Source organism: Notolepis coatsorum, assembly GCF_963971535.1.
Source record: "Notolepis coatsorum genome assembly, chromosome: 7".
Classification (NCBI taxonomy): domain Eukaryota; kingdom Metazoa; phylum Chordata; class Actinopteri; order Aulopiformes; family Paralepididae; genus Notolepis; species Notolepis coatsorum.
This window is the reverse complement of record NC_140171.1, coordinates 37,639,621-37,657,004: the sequence shown is the minus strand read 5'-3', so window position 1 is coordinate 37,657,004 and position 17,384 is coordinate 37,639,621. Positions and strand designations below refer to the sequence as shown.

Here is a 17,384-nt window from a genome sequence, read left to right as displayed (position 1 = left end):
TATGCCTTTTATGAAATATACCGTGCACACACACACAGTGGAAGAGACGAAGTTTGCTATGTGCAAAACAATGTGTTGATGTATGAGAAACACATTTTATATTTGATTTTTTTTATCTACTTTTTCTCCCCATTTTCTATTTTTCTCCCATCCCAATTTCGTATAATCCAATTCTACCCTCTCCTGTCTCGAACGTTGTTAGACCATGCCTCCCACTGGTCGGCTGCAATGTGGACGAAGCCTTGCATCACATGTCCCCTCCGGTACACGAGGAGGCAGCCGTCGCATCTTTTCACCTGCACAGCGTGATCTCTCAGTGGCGAGGAGTAACGCGTGGGAGGCTCACACTGCCCCCGATACTTCCTGATTCTGCTGTACAGGCGCACCAACCGACCTGTAGGAGTCGCTGTCCACAACGTCCGATCCCCACCCACCGGCTTTCCCACCCCCTAATACTGCCAATTGTATTAGTATGAACAACCAGCCAAGCCGGAAGCAACGCCGAGAGCTGGGCTCGAACCCAGCATCTCCTGCGTGCATGCTTACCAACTGTTAGTCTGCAACACTACTAGACATCTAAGAAGGGAGATCCCCCCTTGAATGGCCCTTCTAAGGTTTCTCTCCTCCACACTGCCTGTGGAGCATTTTTCCCTATTGTTAGGTTTTAGTGAGTTTTTCCTTACCTTCGCGTGGGGTATGTCTGGGAGTGCTTGCATTCTTTCATTTATTTGCATTTATTTTAAATTTGTTGGACCTTATGGTGTTCTTGTTCTGTTCTTGACTTATTGTTATGTTTCTTCTTGACTTGTTTAAAGAAGACGTGTACGGCCCATGGGGACATTAACGTGTGTTGTCGGGCCTTACAAATAAATTTGATTTGATTTAGCGGTGAGTGTCTTGCCCACTGCGCCACTTAGCCGCCCTGAGAAACAATTTTTTTTTAATTTTGTATTTTATTACTGGATCTTGTAAACCGGTCACAGTAGAACAGTGCTATCATGGTTTCCAGTGTTTTACCTACTCTGACACTCCACAGAAATGAGGCATTTTCTTTTGAAGGTGGTTAATGTACCAATGGTTCCAAGCAGCCATAGTGGAAGAAGGAGAACACCACTAACATTCCATGCAAGGCTTCTACTGAAAGCATATGCATTGGGCATCAGGAGCGTTTAAAAAATAGACATTAACGTAATATATATATTTTTTTAAACAGTGAGAGTGGTGCACATGTGTCTGCAGGGGCCTGTTGGAGACAACGGCACTGAATAAAATGAGAGCGTTTCATTCTCGTTCTCGTTGAATTTGACTGATGTTAAATCCCTATATGGGTCAAAGCAGTAGCTGAAGTCGCCTGCAACCTGTAGGCTAAGCGGAACTGTTCCATATCGGCTAACATTATCTCCTTTCATGTCCGGCCCTGTAAAGGATAAGAGGGGATTTGGAATGGAACAAGGCCCACTACTGCTCTCGTCTCCTAGTGATGATGTCATTACCCGCAGCCCTGCCAAGTTCCAACTGGTCACTGGGTGGACACCACACATGAGCAGGAAGGGTGGAGTGGTCCACAAGGGAGGGAGAGAGGGGAGGGAGGCGTGGTGATGAAGAGGGGAGGAAGGAGTAGGAGGAGGAAGTAAAGAGAGAGGATGATGATGAAAGAGGCCAGCGGGTGGTAGAGGAGAGGGGGATGGTTGGGTGGGGGGCGGTTGGGTGTAGGTCGAAAAAGGAAGAGATGAGCTGTGGGTTGAGAAAAGGAGGAAGGGAGTTGTCAAAAGAGTCGGAGAGAAAAATAGTTGAGGCCCTGGGTGTTCCCTCACCTTCTGCTTTGATCACTGCTGTCAACACATGTAGCCCTTTCTATTAGCCAACACTGCAACCCTTACAATCTATGTTGTCACGTTTGAAAAGGTCTATGCCGTATTTATGTGTGTGTGTGTGCGTGTGCGTGCGCAGCCACAGAGAGCGACCTGCAGAACAAGCGGCTGAAGCTGGACTATGAAGAGATCACTCCGTGTCTGAAGGAGGTCACGCTGGTCTGGGAGAGGATGCTGGGAACCCCGGGGAGGGCAAAGGTCAAGTTTGACACAGAGACCATTCATGCCGCTGTCGCACAAGGTACCTGCCAGTCTGGATTTCAGGCCCCACAGCAGTTTGCCTCTCTCTCTCACTCTCACTCTCACTCTCACTCTCTCTCTCTCTTGCTCTCTGGTCACAAGGCCTTCTGTTCTGTCTCTAGAATCAGCATGTTCGTCACAGGGGACAGAGAGGTTATCTTCTGTGCTCTCCGCTTCTGTACAGAACATAACAGGAGTTTCAGTCTGCACACACACACACATGCACACACGAGCACACACACGCGCGCAAGGTCAGAAGCTGATATATAGTGGTGTAACTTGGTGAAGCCCCTGAACAACATCCTCCTATTCTAATCTCTGCTGAGGAGTGTCTGGTTCTCTACACTATCTAATCCTCTCACTGCTCAGATATGAGGCCTCTCTCTCTCTATCTCTATCTCTATCTCCGTCTCTCTCTCTCTATCTCCATCTCTCTCTATCTCTCTCTATCTCTATCTCCGTCTCTCTCTCTGTCTCTGTCTCTCTCCATCTCTCTCTCTATCTCCCTCTCTCTCTCTCCGTCTCTCTCTATCTCCGTCTCTCTCTCTCTCTCTCTCTCTCTCTCTCTCTCTCTCTCTCTTGGACATACTAACTACTTGGCAGGTACCTTGAGTTAGAGGTTCAATATGAAGCTCATTGCTCAAGGCTCACACCAAGTAAATTCCTGAAAACACTCCCTTTTATGTATTTGCGTGTTGAAGGCACATATGCTTTTGGCAAGAATGTTGGTCTGTAACTCCACGCCCGTCGCTAAAGACACGTATCCCCTTCCTCCCCCCGCCCGCCCTCCTTTCCATGTACGTCCTTGCTCTACCATTTCTTCCCCCCCCCCCCCCCCCCCTCTCTCTCTCTCTCGCTCTCTCTCGTCAGGTGTTCCCAGGCAGCATCGTGGGGAGATCTGGAAGTTTCTGTCAGAGCAGTACCTGCTGAGACAGACCGTTCCATCCCGACCTCCCGCTAACCACACGCCTTACAAAGAGCTGCTGAAACAGCTCACCTCACAGCAGCACGCCATCCTCATAGACCTGGGTGAGCCACACACTCGCACAGAGCAGCAGGCCTTCCTCATAGACCTGGGTGAGACACACACACACACACAGAGCAGCACGCCTTCCTCATAGACCTGGGTGAGACACACACACACACAGAGCAGCACGCCTTCCTCATAGACCTGGGTGAGACACACACACACACACAGAGCAGCACGCCTTCCTCATAGACCTGGGTGAGACACACACACACACACAGAGCAGCACGCCTTCCTCATAGACCTGGGTGAGACACACACTCGCACAGAGCAGCACGCGTTCCTCATAGACCTGGGTGAGACACACACACAGAGCAGCATGCCTTCCTCATAGACCTGGGTGAGACACACACTCGCACAGAGCAGCACGCCTTCCTCATAGACCTGGGTGAGACACACACACAGAGCAGCATGCCTTCCTCATAGACCTGGGTGAGACACACACACAGAGCAGCAGGCCTTCCTCATAGACCTGGGTGAGACACACACACACACACAGAGCAGCACGCCTTCCTCATAGACCTGGGTGAGACACACACACAGAGCAGCATGCCTTCCTCATAGACCTGGGTGAGACACACACACACACAGAGCAGCACGCCTTCCTCATAGACCTGGGTGAGACACACACACACACACACAGAGCAGCACGCCTTCCTCATAGACCTGGGTGAGACACACACACACACAGAGCAGCACGCCTTCCTCATAGACCTGGGTGAGACACACACACACACACACACACACAAACACACACACACACACACACACACACACACACACACACACACACACACACACACACACACACACACACACACTCACTCATCCAATGTCAACCAGGAGATATTTCTATTCTCGTAGATCCTGTAGAGATGGTCAAATTCTACCATAGCCTCATTCTAACACTCCTACCCAAGATCACACACACACACACACACACACACACACACACACACACACACACACACACACACACACACACCCCGCACCCCTAAACACACCACAACGCAACACATCCCTCTTGGTTCCGGCAACCCTGTCTCTTTCATCTGCCCATCATGTGTTCAGTCATCTATACACACACACTGACAACCCACTTGCTGTGCTCTACCATTGGCTGGGGAAAGGTGTGATTAAGATAAGATAGGATATTCCTTTATTGATCCCCTTGGGGAAATTCAGGCATCATAGCAGCATGGGGGGGGGGGGGGGGTACACGTAGTAAAAACAAGCAGTGTAAACAATATAACAAGTCAATATAATGAACTATCTAACTAATGGAAATATACAGTATTCACAGTATCACAATATCACATAAGGTGCAGTGAATGTAGCACTCAACACTTTGATGAACATTGTTGCTCAGCTGATAGAGTTGTGCCCTTCCTGATGGCTTGTCGTACAGAACTTGTAAGTCGCTTTGGATAAAAGCGTCAGCTAAATGACTAAATGTAAATGTAAATGAATGAATGAATTAATGAGAACTTTATTTAACAGATTGTAGAATGGGTACAATACAGTACGGCTCAATACACAATTGTTAAGTGGATGCAGACCAGAGAAAGACGTTTGTCTTGTTTACATCAGGGTCTCCCCTTTTCAATTCATAGTGACATTTATGACATACACAACATACATGACATCATGACATTTATGGCATAGGGACATACATGACATACAGGTATATAGTATAGTACATTATGCATAAGGTAGTGTTATTGTCCTTTTTAGGTTCCTAGTAGTTGTAGTTGGATGTCTGGCAGCAGTCCCTGCCCACTGTAGTGGTATATTCTATAGGAAGAAAAGCATGTCGTACATAGGATACCGAGACAGCCAAAAGGGGAAAGAGACACACAATGGTGTCCATTGACAGTAAAAGACACAAAGACAATTTCAAAGCCAGTCACTGACGCCAGTTAGGCAACAGGTTTAGAAATGATCCTCGTTAAGTTCACTCGACATTTAGCGAATTTTTTGTAAACCCACGCCTACACCTTGAGGCAGGGGAGGGGTGTCCAGAACATACTATTCACAAAACAAGGGGTCTATCGTCCACTCCCCCCTCCCAGCACATCACACACTCCCATAGAGTTCCCAGACTGGTTTCACCGTCTCACACTGTCAAGACATGTCAAGACTCCCGCAAAAACCCACTACAAACACATAAGCACGCCTGTCAATTATAAGCCTCTCTGGGCAAGAATGCTCTTTTTACTGATCCCAGACCGTCATTATGTCGTCAAGCTTGAGAAGCCTCGTGGTTATTATTCCACTTTAAGCTACTGATGGAAGTATGCAAACCAAGTCCATATTTATAAAAAAAAAAAATATTATGAACCTGCTAGTGAACGTGACAGCTCGGAATGTCCATGAGATCATGCGTTTGGTCGCGTTCAGTGTCGACATGCTGTCGGATGAAGTCTGCTGTCCTTAGGGGGACATTGAGTAAATAGACACGCAGACACACACACACTATTGATTATTCTTCTCTCCAGACATTCCAGGTAACGTCGGCCATGAAACAAACACAGCGGTTTACAAAGAACAATCAATAGGTATCTCAAACGGCTACTGGTTAGCTTGTGGAGTGTTGTATTTAGTATGTGTTTGATATCAGGATGAATGCTCCAAGTATACGATTTCTATTTCTCTCTTTCTCCCCGTCTCTGTCTTTATGTCTGCCAGGTCGTACCTTTCCTACACATCCATATTTCCAGGCTCAGTTGGGGGCAGGCCAGCTGTCTCTGTATAACCTGCTGAAGGCCTACTCACTGCTGGATCCTGAGGTACACACACACACACACACACACACACACACACACACACACACACACACACACACACACACACACACACACACACATACACACACACACAATGTCCTCAGAAAGAAGATGGGCTATGGAGAGTTGGTCGTATACATACGGTTTACACACACACTCACTCACTCACTCACTCACTCACTCACTCACTCACTCACTCACTCACTCACTCACTCACTCACTCACTCACTCACTCACTCACTCACTCACTCACTCACTCTCACACACACACTCCCAAGTCCAAGAAAAGGGATACACCTCTTCTGGCCTCACTCCACCAGCTCCCTGTATTGTTTTGTTAATCACCTACAAGCTAAACACGGTCTTGCTCCTGTCTGTATTGCAGATCTTTCAATTTACAAGCAAGCTGGTAGTCTTACGTCCTCCAATAAAGATAACTGTGTAACTTTCAAATGACGTAACATTTCAAATGAGCTGCTCCCGCTTCCCAACACCAATACAAATGTATTCTGATCAAACTGTCAAACTAGGTGTTGTAGATCAAATTTGACTCAAGATCCAGCTATTTCAGATCCTATTTCCCAGGTAAAATGATCAGAAACATATTTTAGGTTTTTAGGTAGAAAAGAGAGAGTTTACAAGCAAGCTGCCATTTTGTACACATGCATTTTTCACACAAGTCGAGGATCGTGAACACTATAGTGCTTTCACACAGCATTCTGCTACAGTTCTTAAGCCAGGTCAAGCCTTTAAGCCAGGTCATGTTTTTGTTTTTCAGTTGAATTATATCTAAAGTTCAATTAAATCTACTGTTAAGAAGACACACTTTTCAAGTTTAATAAATGCAAAATAAATTCCAACGTCAATGAGTAATCGTGATATCAATATTGACCAAAATAATTGTGATTATGTTTTTTGCCATAATCGAGCAGCCCTACAAGACGCCCACAATCACATACTGTACATCATACATGCCTGTCAGTTATAAGCCTCTTTGTGCAAGAATGTTCCATTAGAGATCACGCACTCATGCACACACACACACACACACACACACACTATGTATGCTGAAGTGCACTGTAGACTTCTTTAGGCTTATGTTTTGTTGTGGACACCAGGTTAGTAAAAATTGCTCTGCCAGCCATGTGAAGGTGATGTTGTTCACCTGTAGAGTCCTTTCTCAGCACAACCCCTGCTGTTCTGTTCCATTCTGGAGACCCACACCTCCGGCTACTTAACCACAAAACAAAAGTAAAGTAATGGGGCCACACTCCTAGACCCTCATTAGTTTTGTAGCTAACTGAGGTGGAACTGGGTATCTTGTAGGGCCACTCGATTATGGCAAATATCATAATCACGATTATTTTGATTGATATTGAAATCACGATTATTAAACATGATAACTCCAGGGTTCGTACGGGTGCTGGAAATCCTTGAAAATGCTTGTATTTCAATGTGCTGTTTTCAAGGTTTTAAATGTGCTTGAATTGTGTATAAAGTGCTGGAAAGTGATTGAAATTGTAATTGCACTTTATACTTTCATAATAAATCGCTATCTGACTGAATAGTTTGGTTTTTAGACAAAGAAATAAAATAACTCGGAGCGACTCGAGCGAGCCTATTTTGCGTTCGCCTTTCACGCAAAATGTGGCTGGGCTCGACCCGTAGTGTTTTTATATAAATAGCCTGGGAGTCGGGACCTATATCCCAGACACAGACTTGCTCTCTTTCATCTGTGTACACCCACTACTATCAACATTACACATGGATACAACAAGGACAAGACCACTTTCACTTAAAAAGGTAATGTTGGTATGAAAAGAAAAGAAACAGACGAGTGCTAACACTGCGATTGACCCTGCTATAAGTTGTTATGAATCCCTTTAGCGCTTGAAGTGCACTAAAACATCGTAATGATTTTTTATTTTTCATATAATGTTGGGTACATGCTCGGTAGAGTTAGAACGCTCCCAGTCTTAGGGGCTGTGATATTTTGTTACCACACTTTATGCACCTAGAAGTGCGGTGGCAGGTTCGCTAAGCTAATGTTGTTAGCCGAATGCTCTGATGGGGGCCGCCATTTTAAGTTAAAATGACGTCAGCGATCTACGGTACGACTGGAGGGACAAAAGGGAATGTGTGACGTGTGTGAAATTTGTACAGTAGGTCCCAGACTCCCAGTGAGAATTGCAATCAGTGTGTACTGTGTATTTACACTATCCTAATGTTGCTTTGTTGGTTAAAAAACAAATAAGCAATTTAAATCAGAATATGTTCCATTCCATGTCTGACTATTTCTGAATCTATTGATCATTTTAAGGAATGTTTGGTTACTATTGGGCTTCTAGCCTTCTACTGAACTTATTGTGAATCAGCTGATAGGGTTTTGGCTAGACTATACGTTATTTTTATAACGGAACATTTACGGAGACTGGTGTGGAACTGGTGTGGAGCAGTTGTAGTCTGGAACGCAGTAACGTACTGTATATCTGTATGTCTGTATCTGTATCTGTATGTCTCTGGAGCGTAACAGTAAGAAGCATTTTGTATGAAAGTATTCTGTACTTCTGTATGACAACTATTAAAGAACTTGAAAGAACTTGAACTTGTCATGTATGTCATAAATGTCACTATGAACCAAAATGGGGGACCCTGATGTAAACAAGATGAAAGTCTTTCTCTGGTCTGCATCCCCTTAACAATTGTGTGTATTGAGCTGTACTGTATTGTAACATTATTATCCATGTAATTACTGTAAAGTTCACGTTAGCTGTTAGATTGCATATTCCATAAATTAACATGCTAAAATTGGCCTGGCTCGTCACGTTTGATTGATTGATTGAAAACTTTATTAACAGATTGCAGAATGGGTACAATACAGTACGGCTCAATACACACAATTGTTAAGGGGATGCAGACCAGAGAAATACTTTCGTCTTGTTTACATCAGGGTCCCCCATTTTCAATTCATAGTGACATTTATAGCATACACGACATACAGATATACAGTATGTTACTGCATAACACATCGGCTCAGCCAGGTTATACCGGTATATAATGCCAAGTCTACATAATTTTGGTTGTTTATAGCACAATAACATCTGATTTAATGTGATGGAAGAAGTGAAATAATCATTTTGAGTAAATATTTAATTTACCACAGCCGCATAAGATGCTGGAAAATCTTGAAAATTCACCTTGAAAATGCTTGAAAAGTGCTTGCATTTTGCCTTGGAAAAGGTGTACAAACCCTGTAACTCATTGATTTGAGAACATAATATGTGACCAGGCACAGACTCTGGGCGAATATTTTTCAATCTATGTCTTATGAATCATGCTGATCGTACTACTCATTCCTGAGCTACAGGGCTTCAAAGAAACCGGAGCCATTTCTCTTGCTGTGCATAACCGAGAAGGAAATATAACCCCCCCCTCCTGACTTGACACCTTCAGTCTGAGGCCTTGTCCAGACGAAGACGGAACCGATCTTTTTCATTTTCATTTCGTTTTCATTTCAAAAACGTTTTCCGTAAACACGAAATCGTCTCAAGAAATATGTGCGTCCAAACGAAACCACTGAAAAACGCTATCGCTGCCACAAATGTACAAAATAAACGTCTTTCCTGTTTTAGACGTCGCTCTTTTATTTTGAAACCCCTTTTGAGCTAACGCTAGTTTCCAAAGGAGAGGAGAGAGACACCGCGGCTCATATGCGCAAATGCAGCTACAGGCAATCGATGATGAGGAGGAAGAGCTGCTGAATTTAATCGGCAGGAGAGGGAGTCAAATCAAATCAAATTTATTTATAAGGCCCGACAACACACGTTAATGTCCTCATGGGCCTTACAAGTCTTCTTTAAACAAGTCAAGAAGAAACATAACAATAAGTCAAGAACAGAACAAGAACACCATAAGGTCCAACAAATTTAAAATAAATGCAAATAAATGAAAGAATGCAAGCACTCCCAGACATACCCCACGCGAAGGTAAGGAAAAACTCACTAAAACCTAACAATAGGGAAAAATGCTCCACAGGCAGTGTGGAGGAGAGAAACCTTAGAAGGGCCATTCAAGGGGGGATCTCCCTTCTTAGATGTCGGTGATAGTAGTGTTGCAGACTAACAGTTGGTAAGCATGCACTCAAGTGTGTAGTGAAACACAGATGAGTGCATGCAATAGCAACTGAACATTTAGAAAGATTGAAGATAGAGCTGATAGCGAATCTATTTGATTCGCGTCAAAGCCGTATATAATGCGGTCGTAGGCACGACAGCGCAGCTCGAACTACCTGTTGTATTAAATTAATTTATTGATGTTTAACTTGTCCCTGTGTCAAGTCCTTTCGACTAGCCCCACCCGTTCATTGTAAACAATGATGCATGTAGGGCTGGGCGATACGGCCTGAAAATAAAACCTCAGATTTTTTTAAAACCACATCCGGTTTACGATTTTTATCGATTATTTTTCTCTTAAAAGCTAGAAAGCCCAAGGAAATCATTCAAATAAGCTTTGTTTTTATTTGACACAAAGAAATAATCAAACCAATATGAATTTCCCTATTGGGATTGAAGTCCAAACCTAACTTTCAACAATCTTCACTTAATTTTTTTTAAATAATAATATATATACCGAATTACGGTATATAAAAGGTTACTCTTGATCAAACAAAGATGAATGTCCCTATTGGGATTAATAGTGCAATAACTTGCTTTTTCACCAAACTTCACTTAAAACAAATAAAAGGTGCCTCTTGATCATCAAACAAGAATGAATTTCCCTATTGGGATTAACACATTCAGTGCCAACGACGAGATTAGTCTGCTTAACTCGCCATGCCAAGTCCAGAGAAAACTCGTTTTTTAATCGTTATTTCTTTTATTAGCAATATCCATTCATTTTTCATCCATCCAGCCTGACGTTATCATTGGGAATGGGTCTGAGCTTGAAATGGGCAAATACCGCCGCCTATCGTCTCCCGGATGGTATTGCACATCATTGGATTGGATTGGGTGGGCACGTGCATCAGAAAAAAAGTCCGGTCCGGGCAAGCAGTATCTGTTACCACATTCACTGGGGAGGCTGGGAGCAGCTTTCAATTATGTGTTTTGGACTATAACGTTGGATCAATAAACACGATCAATATTTGGAATGGCGATCAGGAATTGGATTAATCTTTTTGCAGAATATCTGATGTGAGGTAAGGACTCTGTCAGCGGGTGCCGCAGAGAGCTGCCAGGGGTGCCTTGAGATTAAAGAAAAAAAATTATTATTCTTTTTGGATTACAGAAAATTATCACTAAAGTGCTATCTGTTGCAGCTGCACTGTTTTCCATGAAAATACCATATTTGGATAAGTTTGACCATTTCTCAAAATCTGAAAATCATTATTTAATAAAACACAGAAAAGGATCACCAAGTTACTCTGGATAAAAAAAACTTTACAGACAACATTGAGACAAAGCTTCCTGACACATCTCCATCCAAACTCTTGGAAGAACTCATTGAAATCTCATCTGATACCACCTGGAGAGCTCGTTTGAGAAATGGTAACTTGGTGATCCTTTTCTGTATTTAAACAAAATACATGATTTTCTGTTTTTGAGAAATGGTCAAACTTATCCAAATATGCAATTTTTATGGAGCACAGTGCAGCTGCAACAGATAGCACTTTAGTGATCATTTTCTGTATTTAAAAAAAAATACATGATTTTCAGTTTTTGAGAAATGGTCACACTTATCCAAATATGCTATTTTTATGGAAAAGTGTGCAGCTGCAACAGATAGCACTTTAGTGATAATTTTCTGCAATTTTATTTAAAGAAATATGCTATTTGATTTACTACTACAAGCAGTGTAATGTCAACAGTACTAAGCCATTTAGACCTGAAACACCTGTTAATAATAATAATGCATTATATAGGCATATACACACAAATGTGTTTCCCGGTTTCTTAAATAAACATTCTTTTGAAAGCAAGCACTTTTGTCATCATTGTAGCAAAAAAGACACGACCGGCAAAGTCTTTATCGTATGTAGGGGTGCCCTGGAATATTTTATTAAACACAGGGGTGCCTTGGCAGCAGAAAGGTTGAGAACCCCTGCTCTATGTTACCAGTTTTGGGTTAATCAGATGTTTTATTTCACATCGATCACAACGTGTGTGTGCGTAACGTTAGCGCTAAGCACGGCATCGATTTTTCAGCCCACTTCTCTAGCGTGCATAAGTACACATATACTATCCATAATCTAGCGTTTATTTGAAAATGATTCATAAAATGACAACGTGTTTTGTGTATTCTACTAAAGAGCTATTATCGCCGAATTTCTCTGGAATTAGTAGAACTCTCCAAAACTATACTCGTATTCAAAACGGTATAAAACGGAAATGTACCAATGAAAAAACAATCCGTTTCGTACATGTTGACTGCAAGCAAGTCAGATAAGCGAGGGGTGTTTTAGACCCATAGCCATAATTTAAGATATAGTTTAAGCCTTCGCAAATTTCCCCGACCTCCCATTGACTTCCTTATTGGCACGGTAGCCCTATTATGGTCAAAGGGGCGTGGCTCTGAATGTGTTAATAAAGTGCAAATCTAACTTTCACCAAACATCACTTTTTGTCAAATAAAAGGTGACTGGTAAAAAAAAATATATATAATAATTTTTTTGAAATCGATTACAATTTTTAACCCTTTCACTGCCACGCGACAGAAGGTTAACCCTTTACTATCACACAACCGACGGTCACCCAGGTTAACCGGCTGTCATGTGGCAGTGAAAGTGTTAACCCTCTGTGTATTGTCGCAGTGAAAGGGTTAACCGTTTTGGTAGTGCCGCAGTGAAAGGGTTAAAGATCGTCCTAAATCATTCATTTGAATTAATTGATCAAATCGATTAATTGCCCAGCCCTAGATGCATGTACCGTACTTTTCGCACTATAAGCCGCACCGGACTATAAGCCGCAGCAGCTAAATTGAATGATGTGTACATATATAAGCCGCACTGGACTATAAACCGCATGTGTTTTAATGTTTAATTACCATATGTAAGGAGTGGAGCCTGCGGCTTAATTTGACTCAACACGGGAAACCTCACCTGGCCCGGACACGGAAAGGATTGACAGATTGATTGCTCTTTCTCGATTCTATGGGTGGTGGTGCATGGCCGTTCTTATATTGAGCTTTAAGTTCCCACCTCTACAGAGAATGACTCCCATTGGGACACAATACTGTCGGACAAATAACAAGAATTAACTCATTTGTATTAAGTTTAGCAAATAAGGGAACAGATAAATAACATTTCAATGCAGTAAAAAAAGCAATATTTAGATTTTCGGGTTTTGTCCACATATAAGCCGCACCGTTATATAAGCCGCAGGGTCGAAAAATGGGGGGAAAAGCTGCGGCTTATAGTCCGAAAAGTACGGTAATTGTATTAACGTTACTGTGTGTTGTAGCTATGTTAATAATGTGCATGCGGGTTAACTAGGGGTGGAACGGTTCACAAAATCAACGGTTCGGTTCGTATCACGGTTTTGGGCTAACGGTTTTCGGTTCGGTTCGATATGTTATTTCTTTTAAAAATAAATTATGTAACACTCCAAAAATTTAAACATGCTTCTCATTTATAAAATAAAAAAAAAAAGTTTACAGTGGTTTGCCTTAAATAATGTTTGGCACACAAAGACCGAACTGACTGAAAAATATAGGCTACATTTGTGTATTAACTTAGTTTCCTTTCTTTAAAATAAACACAAAAAAACAATGTTTAAATTCCCTGATTGTCAGTTCTTAACACTTTAACTGCCGGAAGACGCTTTTAGGCGTCCTTCCCCGCCATGCTCAAGTTGCCGAAGACGCCGTAACTCGTCTTTGATATCAATATTTCAAAAATCTGTGATCGGAATCATATTTCCTTTCCGGGGCCCTGAGACACAAGTGTGATCTCCTCTCAATCCTCTAGCGGTTCAAGACCGCCATCTGGTGGCCGATCGGCAGATCGAAAAAACGGATGTTACCTTTAACCCGGTAGGACTCACTCCATATGGGGTCCGGGCACTCGCTAGTGTTAGAGAGACTCAGTCTTCACACAGTGAACATCGATCGCTGCAAATAACTCGAAAAAACAACATGATTTGGACGTATATATTATTATACAACCTGGAAATGGACCGGATATTTCTATATCCCATAATAGGAAAATGTCTGTTCCACGCTCATCGCCCAACGGCGCGAGGAAGATACGGTAAGATTCAGCGTTATTTTTCAATGTGTACGATACTAACTGCTATGATGAACATTTGACCCACATTAGATGAATGGTATAACGCTGCCCACGGAATTATAAACGCCCCCTCGGCCATCCGGTCAACATCAGATTACGTGTAGTAACTTCCAGAAGTCCGTCCAGTTGAATTTTTTTATATCGCGCCGATTGCTATCAAACTGTATTTGATCATCAATATAATGCATTTGGGGCTATAAATCACGTTCTGGAGAAAGCTGCAGAAAGAGATGAAAACATACTTATACTTTAGATCATATTTTAGTATGAATATGTGAATGAAAAAGTTTAACGTTCATACACCCTGAACAATACATATAGGACATTGAATGGGCCCTAATAATGGCAATTTAGCAATAGAATTTAAAAAGTTATAGCCCTGCAAAGAAGGGGAACTTCTACATAGACAAATAGAGCTGGCAACCTATAGTATATCATGAATTTAGCCTTAGGCAATCAAAGTGTTAATGGACAAATTTGTTTAGTCAAATTAAAGTGCAGTATTTGAAATACAATGAAAGGAATATGGCTGGATTTCTTATCAACAGGAAAAGTGTCACTGTTATTTAAACACACACATTGTACTGTTTCAAAACAACACTGCTCTCTGTTCATTCTATTTTTTAAATACGTACATTATCTGTCTACATTTATTTAGACTAACATTATTTAAATATTGAGTGCAACTGTGGTGGATTAACATAATTCGGTGAGTTGAAACTATCTAAGGGTTGGGGGACCGCACGGACAATTTAGCGTCACGGACCTTCTCGACTCTGACGTTACCGCCAAGTTGAATCGAGTTGATGACATGCAGTGGAAAAGCGGCAATAGTCCCGGTTTGAGTTAGTAAACACAGTTGTATGTTAGCCTTCTTGGATGTTGAATAAACGCCTATCATTGTCTTTCAACACCCCGCCTCTCAGACTCCCATTTTCTCCTCTGCTAGCTAGTAGCTACGGTAACATTTCATTGGCTGCATTAGAGCTGGCGCCTGGTGGGCTACCATTAGTTAAGCGTGCGTTTTGATGTACAAACCGTGCTAACGTTAATGTTATGGCAAGATGTGTGTAGGCCTATGTAATGTTAATGGCTATGTTTTTAAAGTAATGAAGATTGATTTATATTGCGCTTGCCATTTACACAAACTGACTAGCTGACTAACTAAGGAGAATATGAATTATGATTTTTCTTTGCATCTTTGACACTGAATACCACCATGCTAAAAATGACCAGACATGAAAAACTGCCACTGATCTCGTTCAGTACCTTCTTGAGATCACATGTACAAAAAAATCTAAGGAAATTAATAAAGGGAAGATGATTAAACAGAAGGTTTTGTAGATACAGTACTGAATTCTCCCATCCGGACCAATGCTATTTGAAATATTATTATAGAATATAGAATAGCAGGCTTATAAATTACCTTATTATAGCCAATTCGCACATTTATGGATTGTGCCAAATCTTATCTTTCAAATGCCCGAGTTCAATTTTGATTTAGTATCACCAGGCGTGCATAAGAACAGATAATGAAATCTACTGTATTTACAGTAGGTTTCTTATTCTGGCCAGAGTGACGCCATTTTGAAACTGATTTCAAATCTGATTGTTGCTCAATGCTAAAAATAGTGGAGACAAACTAACTGTGCTCCAATATATGCCAATAACGTCAAGTTTTGTGGTATATTATCCAGAGTAATAAGAGATATAAAAAATATTCATACAGAATCCATTTTCTTTTTTTGACCTAGACCACTGGTAAATGCTTCATGCCTCCGTGGATTCCCGGAGGTATTATGCGGTGCGTGAAAGTTACCAAAGCGTAGGGAGCTCTGATCGACTCGGGGCTTGGAGACTCATGTGCACAAAAACCTGATTATGATCATGTGTCTACCACAACGACAATAAAAGCTAACTTTAAACTTGTGAGATCTTATAACTATGCTCATGTGGAGCGGGTGCTCGCGCACACACACAGAAAGGGAGAATGGCAATTTACAAGGCTTTGCTCCCCTTTGCGTAATTCACTCAGAGCTCGGGCTGTCGTTGTGGGAGAGACATGATTATAATCAGGTTTTTATGCACATGAGTCTCCCGAACAATTTAAATCCAAGCCAGAGTCGACCAGAACTTCCTACACTGATTCCCGGCGGTATTATGCAGTGCGTGAAAGTTACCAGGGCGTAGGAAGCTCTGATCGACTCGGGGCTTGGAACACAAACGTTTCTAAAGATATTATTAAGCTTTTTCTGCATAATTTTCACACCGCCAACAAAGTAGCGTATTGGGGCCATTGTCTCGAAATGGATTTGGTAGCTGTCATTTCTGCGTGTCTGTCTTTGATACCCGAGACTGAAAGTACTCAGCCCCTCCCCAGGCTACGACACAACTGTAGTTCTTTAGACAGCGAGAGAAAGTATACAGCCGGACAAGTTAACAATAATTAATACATTTACATGTCGTATAAGAAATTTGAAATAAGTAAACAGATAGAGAACATTTCAAAGCACTAGAAATTGCGAATATCTCATTTTTGACCTATTTCTGAATCGCGCAAAGTTTTTAAAATTTCTGAAAAATCCTCTCTTGCAAGATATGGCGGCCTAGACTGTGCCGGGTCACATATGACAATGATTGAATTTGTTATATCTTTCTTCTCGACCAAAGGCTGCCTTTCTGTCATCTTCTACAAGTTACCAAAGACATTTCAAAATAACTAGAGAAACACGCCGTGGTTCCCTCCATCTCAACACGAGCTGAAACTACTGTGAAGGAAGGATGCGCTGCATTTACAACACAATACAAAATGAGAGCAACACGGCATGCCCCACAAAATCGTTTTATCTTGATTATCTTGTTTTCATGATTGTGGGAAGCCAAAATTGTAATTGAAATTGAAACTCGATTAATCACCCAGCCCTAGTGTGTACTAGTATAGAGAAAGGACTCATAAGTCATCAATGAGTAGAAAATATTTTTCCAAAATTCTGAATTTACCCTAACAACCTTTGTTGGAAACCTTTGATACCATCATCAGCCATTGTTGCTCGTGGCTCAAAACAAAAACAAAACAATGGAGCTTGTGCGTGAACACTCCTGGGCTCACGTGCGCGCACACACACACACACACACACACACACACACACACACACACACACACACACACAATCTCC

At 42.0% G+C, this 17,384-nt stretch overlaps 1 protein-coding gene across 2 annotated transcripts in view; it reads left to right on the top strand.

Moving 5' to 3' along the window:
- tbc1d1 (TBC1 (tre-2/USP6, BUB2, cdc16) domain family, member 1) overlaps positions 1–17,384 on the top strand; it is a 182,643-nt gene that overhangs the window by 133,538 nt on the left and 31,721 nt on the right. For both annotated transcript variants that reach the window (XM_084318722.1, XM_084318723.1), the window contains exons 13-15: positions 1,951–2,112; positions 2,982–3,140; positions 5,827–5,927. In XM_084318722.1, the coding sequence (XP_084174848.1) occupies positions 1,951–2,112; positions 2,982–3,140; positions 5,827–5,927 (422 nt within the window). The remainder of the gene's footprint in view (positions 1–1,950; positions 2,113–2,981; positions 3,141–5,826; positions 5,928–17,384) is intronic.